This window comes from Tamandua tetradactyla, chromosome 7, assembly GCF_023851605.1.
Source record: "Tamandua tetradactyla isolate mTamTet1 chromosome 7, mTamTet1.pri, whole genome shotgun sequence".
NCBI classification, from domain to species: Eukaryota; Metazoa; Chordata; class Mammalia; order Pilosa; family Myrmecophagidae; genus Tamandua; species Tamandua tetradactyla.
In genome coordinates this window covers 57,781,526-57,798,340 of record NC_135333.1, presented here as the reverse complement: position 1 = coordinate 57,798,340, position 16,815 = coordinate 57,781,526, and the positions used below count along the sequence as shown (strand labels likewise).

At 35.7% G+C, this 16,815-nt stretch overlaps 1 protein-coding gene across 2 annotated transcripts in view; it reads left to right on the top strand.

Annotated features, from left to right (window-relative positions):
- The window catches only part of RBM17 (RNA binding motif protein 17), a 42,515-nt gene extending 27,050 nt beyond the window's left edge, over window positions 1-15,465 (top strand). For both annotated transcript variants that reach the window (XM_077169491.1, XM_077169490.1), the window contains 2 exons: window positions 3,776-3,848; window positions 3,983-15,465. In XM_077169491.1, the coding sequence (XP_077025606.1) occupies window positions 3,776-3,848; window positions 3,983-4,086 (177 nt within the window). In that variant the 3' untranslated portion in view covers window positions 4,087-15,465. The remainder of the gene's footprint in view (window positions 1-3,775; window positions 3,849-3,982) is intronic.
- The last annotated feature ends 1,350 nt before the right edge of the window (window positions 15,466-16,815 follow it).

The window sequence follows — 16,815 nt, the reverse complement described above, 5'->3', positions numbered from 1 at the left end:
AGGGATATTTTACACATATCTGAACAAACACATATGTATAAGCCTTATTTTATATAGCAATTGGTATACTATACACATTTCTATACTTTGCTTTTATACTTATATATCTTAAGAGACATTTCCATAAAACACCATAAGAAGCTTATGGAAATAAGAATAAGGAAATAAGAATACCCCTTCTTTATTTTTTAAGGGTATATGGTATTATTTCATTGCATGAATGCACCACAAATTTATTTAACTTAGCCAAATCCTACGCCATGACAAAACAGCATTTTTAAAGTGAATTTTAGAGATCTATTCTATGCAGAAAGTTCATAGTGTTACCAAATCCAAATGAAAGTAAGAACTCTAATTAAGAATTTTAGCCATTAATGGTTGAATAGAATTTGAATTAAAAGAGAGTATCTAAATTCAATGGTATATACAATGGCAAATCATTGTTATTATAAAGCAGATCTCACCTTGCTTGCTTTCATCAAGGGATGGGGAAGGAGATGACCAACCAACATATTTCCACGAAATATTTGTGTGCTTACTGTATGCCATGTATTTAAATGTTTGATCAAATAGTTAAAAAAAATTTTTTTACACATATGATAAAAATACAGTTTAAGGTGGGGGTTGCTTACATTAGTATCTTTTTTTTTCCTACTAGCTGCTGCAAAATATAGGATACAAATGGGCTTAAATACTTTTTTATCATCACAATTGACTTTTTTCCTTTTTTTTTTGTGAACAATAGCATATATATAAAAAAGCTATAAATTTCCAAGCACAGCACCACAATTAGTTGTAGAACATGTTTCAAACTTTGACAGGGGTTACAATTTCACAATTTTAGGTTTTTACTTCTAGCTGCTCTCAAATACTGGAGACTAAAAGAGATTCAATCTGATGATTCAGCATCATATTCATTTGTTAAGTCCTATCTTCTATGTATGAGTCCACCATCAACTTTGATCTTTCCATACCTCTTATTGGGGTTGTTTGGGCAATGGCAATTCTAAATTTTTGATATTGGAAAGGTCTGTCACTAATGTGGGGTAGGAAGATGCAACTACCTGATGTTCTGGAGAGGCTGGGCTAGGTTTCAGGACTTAGCTGGCCTAGGGACCCATCTGGAGGTTGTAGGTTCTGTCAAGTTACTCTAGTGCCCGGAACCCTTGTGGAACCTTATGTATTGCCCTAGGTGTTCTTTAGAATTGGCTGGAATGGTCCTGTTTGGGGGTTGGATGTCATGATAGGTAGCAAGGTCTCCCTGAAGTTTGCATAAGAGCCACCTCCAAAGCAACCCCTCAGATTTGTAAGAATTTTGTTGAGAATTTTTGCATCTATATTCATTAAAGAGATTGGTCTGTAGCTTTCTTTTCTTGTAATATCTTTGTCTGGCTTTGATATGAGGGTGATGTTGGCTTCATAGAATGAGTTAGGCAACTTTCCCTCCTTTTCAGTTTTTTTGAAGAGTTTGAACAGGATTGATACTAATTCTTTCTTGAATGTTTGGTAGAATTCACATGTGAAGCCATCTGGCCCTGGACTTTTCTTTTTTGGGAGCTTCTTAATGACTAATTCAATTTCTTACTAGTGTTTGATTTGTTGAGGTTGTCTGTTTCTTCTCGAATCAGTGTTGGTTGTTTATGCCTTTACAGGAAGTTGTCCATTTCATCTGCATTGTCCAGTTCATTAGCATAAAATTGTTCATAGTATCCTCTCATTACCTCCTTTATTTCTGTGGGGTCAGTGGTTATGTCTCCTCTCCATTTCTGATTTTATTTGCATCCTCTCTCTTCTTCTTTTTGTCAGTCTAGCTAAGGGTCAATCAATCTTAATGATTTTTCTCATAGAACCAACTTCTGGTTTTGTTGATTTTCTGGATCATTTTCATGTTATCAGTTTCATTTATTTCTGCTCTAATCTTTGTTATTTCTTCCCTTTTGCTTGCTTTGGGGTAAGTTTGCTGTTTTTTCTCTAGTTCTTCCAAGTGGACAGTTAATTCCTCGATATTTGCCTTTTCTTCTTTTTTGACATAGGCATTTAGGGCAATAAATTTTCCTCTTAGCACTGTCTCTGCTGCATCCCATAAATTTGATATGTTGTGTTTTCATTTTCATTTGCCTCAGGATATTTACTTATTTCTCTTGTAATTTCTTCCTTGATCCACTGGTTGTTTAAGAGTGTGTTGTTGAACCTCTATATATTTGTGAATTTTCTGACCTTCTGCCTATTACTGATTTCCAACTTCATTCATTTATAATCTGAGAAAGTGTTTTGTATGATTTTAATCTTTTTAAATATTTTGAGACTTGCTTTGTGACCCAGCATATGGTCTATCCTTGAGAATGACCCATGAGCTCTTGAGAAAAAGGTGTATCCTGTTGTTCTGGGGTTCAGAATTCTATAGAAGTCTGTTACATGTAGCTCATTTATTATATGATTCAAATTCTCTGTTTCATATATTAATATCTTTCAAAAAGAAAATATACGTTGATAATTCTAGAAGCTTTAATGAAAATCGCAAGACAAATATTTGATAGAGAACTGATCTAATATACCAATTATTGATTTGTTTAAAATGTGATTACTAAAACTCTTGTAATTAAAACTGTTTCATCTTATTGTCTATTGAAATACTGCTGAGTTTATTCTAAAGGGGGTAGTTCATTTTATGTCTTAAATAAAGAAAAATCCCTTTTATCCTAAAAAAGAATAACTTTGAATTTTATTTGGTGAGGAAATAGCAGTTTCATTTTAATAGCAATTTCTTTTTGAATAGTTGAAACAATTAAATACCTTAATTATAGTGTGCTTGGTAGTTAGTTATTTGGACATGCTTTTGGTCTTATTCATTTGGCAAATATTTATTTTAGTGTCTCCTACATAACCAGTATTTGTACTAAGACTGTTTGCAACATGGGAAACATGATCTGTGCTCTCAGTAATATAACAGGTCAGTTGAAGAAACAACATAACAAACACTTGTAAAATAACTAGAGAATATTCAGTTGCTAGGCTTGGTAGTACTGATTCTGTAAGAGTTGAGAAAAGGATTAGATTAACACAGAGTAGTTGGAGAAGACTTTGTGAACAATGTCAGCTGTGAGCTGAGCCTTGAAATGAATGGGTAACATTTGGTAGGGGTGCCTGTTTAAGACAGGGGTAGCAGCTTCTGGGATATAGTGAGAAAGACTGCAGCGAAGAAGACTACCAAAATCAAATGGTTGGGCATGTTAGGAACTGGCAGGATGTGTTTGTTTACCTGGAGTAGATCTGTATTTTGAAGGGCTTGGAAAGCTAGACAGAGGAGTTAGGGCTAAATATGAAAGGCAGTTGAGAGTTCTAGTCTCTTCTTTTTTGTAGGGGGTGGAGGGAGGAGTGCATAGTCCAAGAATTGAACCTGGGTCTCCCGCATGGAAGGCGAGCATTCTACCACTGAACCACCTGTGCACCCTCTAGTCGCTTTTATTTAAGATTTCTGCTTCTCCTGTTTTTGCTGTTTATTGATTATATGATTATACTTACCTATCAGCAGGCATAGACTCCACAAGGCGTTAGCTGTGTGTTCCTAGGCATCTAACTCAGTGACAGTCATAAAACTGGCATGCAACAAAATTTTGATGGCAAATTGTACTTGTTTTCTTGGTATTTGATTACTACTTGTCCATATATGATAAGAATTGGGATACTTTGACAAAAGTCATTTAAGGAAGAAAAATTACATTCAATGATATCGCAAGTGTTTACTTTACCCATTATACTTTCATTTCTTTTCTAGATTCCTGGTGCCCCTGATGATGAAGCAGTACGAATATTTTTGGAATTTGAGAGGGTTGAATCAGCAATTAAAGGTAAGTTATACAGCTAAGTACTAAAAAACTAAAAAAAAAAGATGAATTTGTGATCTTAATGTTTACAATTTAAAAATGTTCTCATAATGGCTTAGAGGATACCAGCATAAACTGTCTTTTTGTTTGCCTTTTAGCTGTTGTTGATCTGAACGGAAGGTATTTTGGTGGAAGAGTAGTGAAAGCATGTTTCTACAATTTGGATAAATTCAGGGTCTTGGATTTGGCGGAACAAGTGTGATTTTAAGAACCCAGAGCACAAGTCATCTCTGATGATCCTTAAATGAGCTGCAGACTGAACAAAGAAAAAGCAGCAGCTTCCTGGCTATCGGGTGCTGAGACTCTTGGAAGGACTTCTAAGATACATGTTGATTGATCCCTTTTTTATTTTGTGCTTTTTTAATATAGTATAAAAAATCCTTTAAAAAAAAAAAACAATAATCTGTGTACCTCTCTGGTTACTTTTTGTTTTTATTACCACTTCTAAGTTGATTACGGTTTTTTGCTAGGATTTCTTGGTAATTCTCAAGTACTTGAGTGATACAGCATTTCTTGCACTAAAAATTCTAGAACATTTTGGGACATGGGGTTACATTAAGTTACTCTTTTCTTTCCTTCTTTCCCTTCTTCCTTTCTTACCTTTTTTTTTTAAAATAAAACCTAGAAACTATTAAATTGTAGTTTCTTAAATTCATAATAAAATATCATCTTGGCAGCCTGCCAAAGGTGAAAATGTCTGCTTTCTCTAACAGAGAAATTCTTAACTGACTTCAGTCATAGAGAAAACTCTTTACAGCCTGAACTAAGGTTAAAGAACCATGAGCCTACCATGGTGTGTTTGGATGAATCATTTGCCATTAAGCTGAGTCAAACTATTAAGGGTTGTGATGGATTTAGGGGTTATATGGTATATATAGAAATCATGAATCTAACATTGCTTTCAGAGATCAGGCATAGTCTTTAGTATAGATCAAAAATGACAAGTTAAATCAAACCTGGCACAGTACGTTGTAAACGTGTGCCCAGTTATGTTTTGGAAATGGCAATTCCGTGGGGTCATGCTTCTACTGGCAGAATTTTGCAGTTGTGTTAGTTCTGTTCCATGTGATTTTAAAATTTATAAAATTCAGCTACTTAAAACTGTGCTGCCAGTTAATATAATTCTGGACTTATGAACAGTTGTACCATTGAGATGCAGTGGTATAAATGGAAAAGTATTTGGTATTGAGGTTCATTTGCCAGAGTGGGAGATATTTCTAGAATATTCTTGTGCCTGTGTTCTGTTCCTTGCTTGCCCAGATATCAAACTGCACGTAACTTTCCTGAAGTGGCAACTGAAAGATATGTATCTATGTTGTCTCTTTAGATTATTAAAACATGAAAGTATATTGTGACCCTTAAGTGGGGAAAAAGAATTCAATATTTCTTTGCATCCCTGGACTTGGTTTGCAGACATAAGGAATATTCTGACCCTTTTTACAAAAGGATTTTCTCATGTTTTTATTTAACATAAATAAAAGAATAACATTTTATCTTTTGTGGTATTATATTGCTGAATAAAAGTGAATTAAGACCAAGTTTTGTGGTAAAAATACAAAGACGTTTCATAAAAAAATATGTTTGTGTTAAAGAATATATGATAGAAGAATTACAGAATTGAACATTTTGCAGGACATTAGAATCAAACCAGTGCTGGAACTTGGACAGCATTACCTATGGAATTAGGTATGTGAATTTTTTTTGTAAACATTTTTAAAATTTTTTTTTAAATTGTGAAATATGTACCAAAAAGCAATAAATTTCCATGTACATTTTAACAAATAGAACAGATTTTAAAGTTTGGTACAGGTACAGTTCCACGATTTTTCATTTTTCTTCTAAGTGCTCCAGGACACTGGAGACCAACAGAAATATCAATATCATGATTCAGCGGTCATACTCATTTGTTAAATCCTATCTTCTCTGTTATACTCTTCCTCTTTAAATAACATATATACATAAAAGCAGTAAATTCCAAAGTGCATTGCAACAATTAGTTGTAGAGCAGATTTCAGAGTTTGGTATGGGTTACAGTTCCACAATTTTAGGTCTTTTTTTACCCCCATAATCACACAGTCACATTGCGAAAGCTATATATCATTATACAATCATCTTAAAGAAACATGGCTATTGGAACACAGCTCTACAGTTTCAGGCACTTCCCTCTAGCCTCTCTAATACGCTTTAGACCAAAAAGGGGGTATCTATATAATGTGTAAGAATAAACTCCAGGGTAACCTCTCACCTCTGTTTGAAATCTTGCAACCACTGACACTTTATTTTGTCTCATTTCTCTCTTCCCCCCTTTCGGTCGAGAAGGTTTTCTCAGTCCCTTGATGCTGAATCCCAGCTGATTCTAGGATTTCTGTCCCACGTTGCCAGGGACATTTACACCCCTGGGAGTCATGTCCGACGTAGAAAGGGGGAGGGCAAATACATGATTTAGAGTTTGCTTGCTGTGTTGGCTGAGAGATAGGCCAGGTATGTGAATTTTAGTGTGGATACCATGTTTGGGCTTGTAAGTGCCTAAGTACGCCTATGCTAAATATTTATTATGATGAGTTCATTTAATTTATGTGTATGTAGGGTATAAATTCCAAACTACTTCTGAAGTTTCATTGCTGTTATGTTTTCTAATAACATTATTGTTTATTCACATTTAGGTGGTTTTCCTGACATTGTCATGGTCAACAACCAGAGAAATGCAAGTAATATAACAATTTTGGTTTTGATTAGCATAGGCACAGCTTAGTGAATATCTTTCTCCTTAACTTCTCTTTTATCTTTTTTTTAATTTTTAAGTTGTAGAAGTTTTATTAAAGAAATTTTATGCAGAAAAACAATGCATAAAATAGTTCTCGTATACCACCCTATTAGTAACACCTTGCAGTTGTTATAACTCATGAAAATATTTTTTATAATTGTACGATTAGCTATAGTCTGTCATTCACTGTTTGTGTTGTATAGTCCTATGTTTATTTTAAAATTTTTTTCTAATATATAACCTAAAATTTCCCCTTCTAACCACATTCAAATATATGATTTAGTGTTTGTTAATTGCATTCCCACTGTTGTGCTAACATCACTGCCACCCACTACCAAAACTTTTCCATCATCCTAAATAGAAACTGTACATTTTATGTATTTATTCCCTATTCCCAATCCCTCCTCCCGTAACCTATATTCAAGGTTCTGACTCTGTGAGTTTGCTTATTCTAATTATTTCATGTCAGTGAGGTCATAGTTGCCCCAGTCTCTTTAATTATTTTTTTCAAATTACTATAACTGCATTAATCATTATTTGGAATGAATTTTTGATAAATTCTAAATTTCCTTGAACGTTAGTGCTTGAGATTAAAGGTTAAGCTTAAATATAAATAAGAATGTCCAATATAGTAGTCATTTGTCATTTTTGCTGGTCCACCTGTGATCTTTGAAAACTCTTTTCTGTGTTTAGGCTATTTCACACATTCACTCTACCTCTCTAAGGTAGGGGCTAGAAATAAAAACTTGGTTCTCTTATAGCTAAGACAGGCATATACCTGGGCTCTTCCCAGTCAGATGTACTCACCCAAGACTTCAGTTCGGAAGAAAGCTTTGTGAAGAATCAGTTGTCCAACTGTTTCACAAAGGCAGTTAAAATATAACTTTGAGGCAATAATGGCAAACACCTTGTCATCTAATAGTAGGATGTGTCAGAGGTATGTATTGCCACATCTGTGGGAGGACAGTTTTTGTGAAGCAGTTTGTAGGCGTGTTTAACTTTTTCTTGTTATTTAAAAAACTTCCAAACTTGAATCTGCCCCGTCTGGAGATTCTGTTGTTAGTTTTCTTGGTAATTTTTCTGCTTAAACTAGAGTTTGCTCATTTGCAACAAAGAACCCTGACTGATAAACATTCTTGATATCTGAAATTGCAAGTGACAGATCCCAAAGAATGGAAGAGATAGGATAGGATTAGTGAGGACCAAACTATCCTAGGATGAAAAAAATCAGTGAACCTAGTTATTTGATGTTGAGACATTGAACCAAGCTTGTGTGCTGTACTTGAGATTCAGACCAGACTTGTGATCAGGGAAATAAGAGAAACTGGAGAATGTTGGCATGTGTTGACCACTGCTTTGTAGTGTTGTAGTTGCACAGGCTTTGGTCCCATACTGCCTGCTTTCAAATCCTGGTTCTACCACTTACTTGCTGCGAACACCTTAGGAGCCTCATCTGAAAGTGGAAATGATAATCATACCTAGCCATACTTAGGATTATTAGGAGGATTAAATCATATATGGAAAGCAAGGACGTGTGATAAGCCGTTCAAAACATGCGAGTTGCAAAGTTATGCAAAAGAGGGATAAACTCAGAAAGTGGTTTGAAAGCAGAGTAAAGAAGATACAGCCTTGCTAAGAGAAGCTTACAACTTGAATCTAAGTTGATTGAGAGTCCCACTGATAGGCACAGTGTTAGTGGTTTGGAAAAACCACTACCAGAGTATACTTAAACCAAGGGGCTCAGCAGCAGCTTTAGCAGGAGTTTAAATTGGAGATTAGGGGATTGCAGAAATAGAATGAATGGTATAGCTTTTCCACTACAAATGGTGGTTTTGAATTGCCTTAAGGCATCAACCATTAAGGTAAGGGAGAAGGAACTGGGCAGAGTCCCAGAGACCAGCTATTGCAAACTCGGTTTAAAGGCTGTGTAGGTAAAACCTTTTGTTTACCTGAGCATGGTTCTTTTTTGCTTTTGTAAGTTAGGTCATGTGTTAAGGGCAGATAGTTTATCTTTTTTAACTACAGCTTATTGGGCCACGTAGGGATACATTTGGACCTGATGGAGAAAACTGCATTTCATTTTGAGATTTCAACATTTTGAATTGGAATCAGTTTAACTGAAAGATGCTTGTAACTGGCTCCCTTAGGGGAAGGAATAAGTGCTTTTAAAGTGTATATGTGGGAAGAACTGTGTATATTTTGGGGGAATCAAAGAGGTAGACTGTAGCAGGCACTGCATATCCCAGCACCTGTTCCCACACTCCACCCGTCTCTTTTACATGGGCAGGCTCTGGGAATCGAACCCAGGTCCCCAGCATGGTAGGCAAGAATTCTGCCACTGAGCCACCATTGCCCCTCCCGTCTATTTTAAAGCCTGGAGAAATTAAATTCTACCTGTAGCTGGAAGTGGCAAATGTTTAGCTGTCTGCAGATAATTTATAGAAATGCTTTTTTGCTTCCCTTATTAAAGGGAGCACATGCAGCTGGCACTACCCTTCCCCCCTTCTCCCTGCCTTTGATATGATGTGATACTAGAGCCATGGCAGCCATTTCTTGTATATGAGATTATTAGCCAGTGCCAAGGATGACAGAAAGGAAAGGTCTTTGGTCATGTCAGTGAGCTACTGCAGCAGTGCTGGGCTAGCCTGATGGGTAAGCCACCGTAAAGTGGTTTCTCCTTTGTTTGATGCTGAATTCATTCCTTGCTGGTACAACTTGCGTGCTGCCCGAAATGGGTTTAATATATTCAATAGTTGGAGAGAAAATTCTACAGATAATTAAAATTCACTTATTAGTACAAAGTCTCGCAGACTATATTTTCACAGTCTGAGTTCCCTATAAGTAACCACTATCAAAACTGAAAGAGGATTAACTTTGTTTCAAGAAGCATTTATTTGTTGATTATAACACATGGGTATTATTTTTAGCACTTGAAATGTAAAAATGAATAAGGCAGTATCCTTGTGTTCAAGAAGCTCATAATCTATTCCAGAAGAAGGGACAAAGCAAAAACAATGCAAGGTGAAGGGTGCTAAAATAGATGTGTCTTTAGGCTGAGCTCTTGGGAGTTAAATTCATTGTTTTTATCTAGACCCAGAATCTAGCAGGTATCTGGTACACATTTGCTAAATGAGTGCATTAAGTACTGAGACACCATAGATGACTGAGCAGGTCTGTTAAGGGTGGTGAAGCCTGAGAAAGCAAATTAAGAAGAGGTGATTTATGCTAAGTCTGTAAGGGTGAGTTGGAATTTGCCAGCTGGAAAGGCAGAAAGAGGGCTTTAAATAAAGCTGCAAGGCAGAGACAGAGCAGTGATGGCTCCGTCCCTTCTCTGTCTTCCATTTCTACCTTGCAGTCTTTTAAACTTTAGCTAGATCTGATGTGGTCTATAACTAATAGATCCCTAGCTCTATTAATTATTCCTCTTTTGTATTTTTTAAGAAAATCTTAATTTTGGATTTACAGAATTATTACAAAATTAATACAGAGAGTCCCCATATACCCCACACCCACTTTCCCCTATTAATAACGTCTTAGTATTATATGTTTGTCACAATTAATGAACCAATACCGGCACATTGTTATTAACTACAAGTCCATACTTTATTCAGATTTCCTCAGTTTTTCCCTAATATCCTTTTTCTCTTCCAGGGTCCCATCCAAGAGTCCACATTACGTATATACTCATATCTCCTTAGGTTTCTCTTAGCTATGACAGCGTCTCATACTTTGCTTATTTTTAATGCCCTTGACAGTTTTGAGGAGTACTGATCAGGTGTAGTACGCATTTCAATTGTCTTTTGCTTTTCTCCTGATTAGACCAGGTTATAGGTTTTTGGGAGGAAGATCACAGAACTGAAGTGCCATTTTCATCATATCAAGTGGTACATAATATCGTTATGACCCATACTCTTGACCTTGATCACTGGGCTAAGGTAGTATATATCAGGCTTCTCAACTGTAAAGTTGCTCTCTTATTTTCTTCCTTCCTATACTGTATTTTTAAAAAATACATTTTTATTGACAAATCTTCACACATATCCATACATGGTATACAGTGACTGATATCATTTTATCATCACATAGTTGTGTATTCATCACCATGATCATTTTTTAGAATATATGCATCACTCCAGAAAAAGGAAAAGGAAAAGAAAAAACCCATCCATCTCATACCCCTTACTCCTTCTCATTGGCTACTGATATTTCCATCTACCCAATTTATTTTCTCTCATATCCCCCCTATTATTTATTTTTTTACCCATCTTCTTTTACTCATCTGTCCATACCCTGAGTAAAAGGAGCATCAGACACAAGGTTTTCACAATCCCACAGTCACATTGTAAAAATTTTATCTTTATACAGTCATTGATTCTTTAAATCAAGGCAGGGCAGGCTACAGTGGCTCAGCAGGCAGAGTTCTCACCTGCCATGCTAGAGTCCCAGGTTCGCTTCCTGGTGTCTGCCCATGCAAAAGGAAAAAAAAGGAATCAGGGCAGCAGGAACATAGCTCAACAACTAAACTGTACTTTTTAAGAGAAAGTCACTCTATACAGGCTATGCTTAGAGAATGGGGAGTTATGCTTCACCTCATTAAGGGCAGATTGTCAAGATAAATTATTTCAAATTCTGTGTGGAAATGAGCTATCACATTTATTTGTTTATTCATTTATTTATATAATGTGGGCTCATGGGTATTTATTTTACACTTTAGGTCATAAGCCATAAGCTTTATTTTGTTAGTCAAATTGTCCCAGCTTTGGCCATTGGAGACTCTTCAGTTGACTCCTGCATGCTTTGATATATTCATATTTTGTGTGTGTGTTTGTGTTTAGTACTTTATTTCTGCTACTATAAGCTGCTCCAAGACCATGTATTATTTCCTACCCTTGTTCTAGAATCAGCCATTTCTTCAAGGAGCTATGGATCTGTTTATTAGAGAATAATATTAGAAACCAAGATGTAGGTTCTAGGTGTGCTTGTGGCTGGGGTATCATTGCTTGTAGGCCCTTTCAGCTAACAGAGTGAGGAAATAAATGTTTATGCTAACCCATGTTTATACGCCCGTAAATATTTCTACATATGATCACTGTATATTAAGCTAAACATGTCAATACTGATTAGTCTCCTACTCTTATCCATTAACACATGGCTCACTCTAGCCTCCTTTTTTTTTTTTAACTTTTATTTTATTGTATAACATATATACAAAGCAAAGAAATAAAAAAGGAATAGTTTTCAAAGCACTCTTCAACCAGTAGTTACAAGACAGATCCCAGAGTTTGTCATGGGCTACCATACGATTCTCTCAGATTTTTCCTTCTATCTACTCCAGGATATAGGAGGCTAGAAGGCTTAAATATTTTCTTACCATCACAATTGACTTTTTTTCCTTCTTTTTTGTGAGAAATAACATATATACAAAGAAGCTATAAATTTCAAAGCACAGCACCACAATTAGTTGTAGAACATATTTTAGATTTTGACAATCTTTAATTTTAGGTTTTTACTTCTTAAAAAAGAGGTATCAATTTAATGATTCAGCATTCATATTCATTTGTTAAATCCTGTCTTCTCTGTATAACTCCATCATCACCTTTGATCTTTTCATCCTTCTCTTTAGGGGTGTTTGGGCTATGACCATTCTAAATTTTTGATATTGGAAGGGTCTGTTACTAATACGGGTTAGGGAGATGGAACTATCTGATGTTCCAGAGAGGCTGGGCCCTCTAGGTTTCAGGACTTATCTGGACCAGGGACCCATCTGGTGGTTGTAGGCTTCTGGAAAGTTACTCTAGTGCATGGGAACCCTTGTGTAATCTTATATATTGCCCTCGGTGTTCTTTAGGATTGGCTGGAATGGTCCTGGTTGGGGGTTGGCAGGTTATGATAGGTAGCAAGGTCTAACTGAAGCTTGCGTAAGAGCAACCTCCAGAGTAGCCTCTCGACTCAATTTGAACTCTCTCTGCCGCTGATACTCTATTAGTTACGCTTCTTTTCCCCCTTTTGGTTAGGATAGAATTGTTGATCCCATGGTGCTAGGGCTGGACTCATCCCTGGGAGTCATCTCCCATTTCTCCAGGGAGACTTTTACCCCTGGATGTCGTGTCCCACGTAGCAGCAGACAGTCATTTCCCTTGCAGAGTTGGGTGTAGAGAGAGTGATAGCCTTCTCTTCTTATCTGTAAACTATCACTCCAACAGTGAGAAGTCAGACTCCCCCCATATGCCTTCCATTTATTTGTTCAATTCCAGTATGCATGTATAATGGTTTTTGTGTTGTTAAGCCATACTCTTATGAGAACAAACTATCAACTAGAATACAGTCTTTTTGACCAGTTCCTTTTTTTGGTCTTACAGACTCTATTTATTTCCAAAGTTATTTAGGTCAGCACCTATTTCCCCACCCCAATCTTCAATGAGGCTGTTTTATGCATTTATAATACATTTAGATTAGGCTCTTTTGTCACATTCTGCATTCCATCCTCAGGTCCTCTGACCTAATGATTCTTTAAACAATTGCATACACTGAGGTTTACTCTGTGCTTTTAAAGTTTTATGTGTTTTAATGTATATGTGTCTTGTATTCACCATCACAGTATCATGCAGAATAATACCAGGACTCAAAAAAATCCCCTGTTCTTCACTTATTTACCCCTTGCCCCCAACCCTTGGCAACCACTGATCAGTTAACTATCTCTGAAGTTTTAGGTTTTCCAAACTATGTAATTGGAATCATACAATCGTAGCTGTTTTAGACTGGCTTCTGTCACTTAGTAATATGCATTTACGATTCACCCATGTTGTTTTGTAGCTCGATAGCTTAGTATGAATAATATTCCATTGTAAGGATGTACCACAGTTTGTTTATCCATTCACCTATTGAAGAACATCTTTGTCACTTCCAGTTTGGGGCAATTATGAATAAAGCTGTCATAAGCATTGTTGTGCAGATTTTTGTGTGGCCATAAGTTTTCAAATTCTTACTGAATTTGAATATGAAATATCTTTCATATTCATTCTTCTGGCGGTCGTTTGTTTCAGATCCTCATTATTTCCTTGCTTAGACCAGGACATGAGTCTCCAGCCAGCCTCCCTGCTCTAATCATACACTGCGTTAAGTCATTTCCTAAAACTTCTTTAGGGAGGTAGAAGAATTGACTGCTCTTTTCTTATTCCCTTTTGTACCCAATACAGACTTCTGTCATAATACCCAAACTTTCTATTGCATATTTAGGTGTAAAGTATTCTTGAAAATTGAGATAATAATTTTGGTCTATTTTTTCAAAGTAACATAATTTAATGAACTGTGATATACACTAAAAACCATATAATGAAAAACAGTAGTCCTGTTCTATACCTCCCCAGAGGTAACTGCTTTCAACTTCCTGCTTCTGTTCTTTGCTTCATATTTCTAAATACATCCTCATAAAGCTACTTCCCCCTCCATCCTCTGTCCCCACTCTTCTTCCTTCTCTTCCTAAGCAGATGTCTCAGAAGAATATGGCTCAGTGGCAAAATTCTTGCCATGCCGGAGACCCAGGTTTGATTCCCAAAGCCTGTCCATGCCAAAAAAAAAAAAAAAAAAAGCCAGAAGCAAATCAAGAAAAAGATCTGACTAAGGTCAATGGAAAACCAGCACAGGAGAGAGGGAAATTTTATTCCCAAAATGATGGTGAAAGCAAGTGTTGGACCAATAGCTGTACAGAAGGCATAGAAAGAAATCAGTTCATGTTGGAGTGGGAGGATGGATGGTTCCTGGAAGGATATATTCAAAGAGAAAAAAATGGAATTGCTTTATATCATACTATATTTTGCAAATCAATACATTAAATTGTGTAACTGATCAAAGAGAATTGATCATAATATACAGCTAGCTCTCGAGAATATTATGGAAAAGATCGTAATATAAATCCTTAAAAAATATTGCTTCATAATTAATCGAGAGAATGATTAGAGGGGGATAGGAGAGAGTGTTAGAGCAAAAACTCTTACATTTACTAGGAGGTCTGTGGATTGTTAATATTCTCTTGCTGCCTTTCCTGTTTGGGATTTATGCCTTCATTTTTTGGTTTTCTTACTAATTTTGTTTGAGCTTAGTCCAGTTTCCTGAGGCAGGATACATGAGAAATTTAGGCCTGCATGTCTGGGAAATATCTTAATTTGTCATTATATGTAATTGATAATTTGAATAAATATAGAATTCTTTGTTAAAACCGTTTTTCCTCAACATTTGGAAGATATTGCTACTTGTCCTTATACTTCTAGAGTAGCTGTTGAGAAAATCACTATCAGCCATTGTGTTTTTTTCTCTCAAAGATTTTGGAATCACTGTTCTGAAGTTTCATGACCATATACTCTGGTGTGGATCTCTTTTCAGTCATTATATTGGGCATTTAGGATGGGCTCTTTTGATTTGGAAATTCATATCTTCGTTTCTGAATTTTTTTCTTGTATATTTCTTTGTTAATTTCCTCCCCTTTATTGTATTTTCCTTCATTATATCTCTTTCTGGAATTTTTATTCTTTTTATTTCTGGATTGATCTTCTATGTTTCTCTTTTCTTTCTGTGTTTTTTTCCTCTTATATTTTTAGACCTCCTGATTCTTCTTGAGTCAGCGTGGGTTATTCTTGCATTTCTAGGAATTTGTCCATTTCATCTAAGTTGTTTAGTTTGTTGGCATATGGTTGTTTATAGTATCTGCCTGGATTTTTTTGTGTTTTTTAAGGGTCCATGGTAATGACCCCCCCCCCCCCCCTTTTATTTCTGACCTGATATATTTATATCCTCTCTCTTTTTTCTTGTCGGTCTAGCTAAGAGTCCATTAATTTTATAGATTTTCTCAAAGAACCAACTTTTGGTTTTTCTATTTTTATTTTTCTTCAATTCATTTATTTTTGCTTTAATCTTTGCTATTTCTCTTCTTTTTGCTTTGGGGTTAGTTTGCTATTCTTTCTCTAGTTCACCAGTTAAGCAATTAAGTCCTCGATTTTTTTTATCTTTCTTCTTTTAGTGTGTAGTATAAGGCATTTAGGATGATAAACGTCTGTCTCAGCACTGCTTTTGCTGCATCCTGTACATTCTGAAATGTTGTATTCCCATTTTCATTTGTCTCCAGATATTTACTTATTTCTCTCGCAATTTCTTCTTTGACACACTGATTGTTTAAGAATGTGTTATTTGTTCTCCATATATTAGTAAAAGTTCTCTTTCTTTGGTAGTTATTAATTACCAGCTTCATTCAGTTAGGTCAGAGAAAGTGCTTTGACCAATTTCAGTCTTTTTAAATTTATAAAGACCTATTCTGTGCCCCAGCATATAATCTGTCCTGTAGAATGTTCTATGAGCACTAGAGAAGAATGTATATCCTGGTGTTTTGGGGTGTAATGAATCTAATCTGTTGGATCTACTTCGTTTATCACATTATTTAGGTTCTCTGTTTCCTTTTTGATCTTCTGTCTGGTTCTGTAGAAGAGAGATATATTGAAGTCTTCCACTATTATTGTTGAAACATCTATTTCCCTTAAGTTTTGCCAGTGTTTGCCTCATGTACTTTGGAGCTCCTTGTTAGGAGCATAAACTTTTTTTTTTTTTGGATGCCACATTTCATTCTTTTTCTGTGTGAGTATCCCATTTTTGCAGCACCATTTGTTGAATTTTTGTTTGTTTCTTTCTTTGCTTGTTTGTTTTTTGGGGAAGTGCATGGGCAGGAAATTGAACCCGGGTCTCCCGCATGGCAGGCTAGAATTCTACCACTGAACTTAACTTCCCTTGCACCCCTAGCATAAACTTTTATGATTGTTGTTTCTTCTAGTTAAATTATCCCTTTTATTAATATGTAGAGTTCTCCCTTGTCTCTTATGACATCTTTGCATTTAAAATCTATTTTTTCTGGTATTAGTGTAGCTACTTCTGCTTTCTTTTGTTTACAGCTTGCATAGAATATCTTGTCCTGTCCTTTCACTTTTGATCTATTTATATCCTTGCCTCTAAGATGAGTCTCTTGTAAACACATATAGATGAATCATATTTTTTCATCACTTCTGCCAATGTGTATCTTTTAATTGGTGAGTTTAGTCTGTTAAAATTCAAAGTTATTCCTATAAAGGCAGTTCTTGAATCTGCCTTTTTATCCTTTGTTTTTGTCAGATCTATATATTTCCTCCC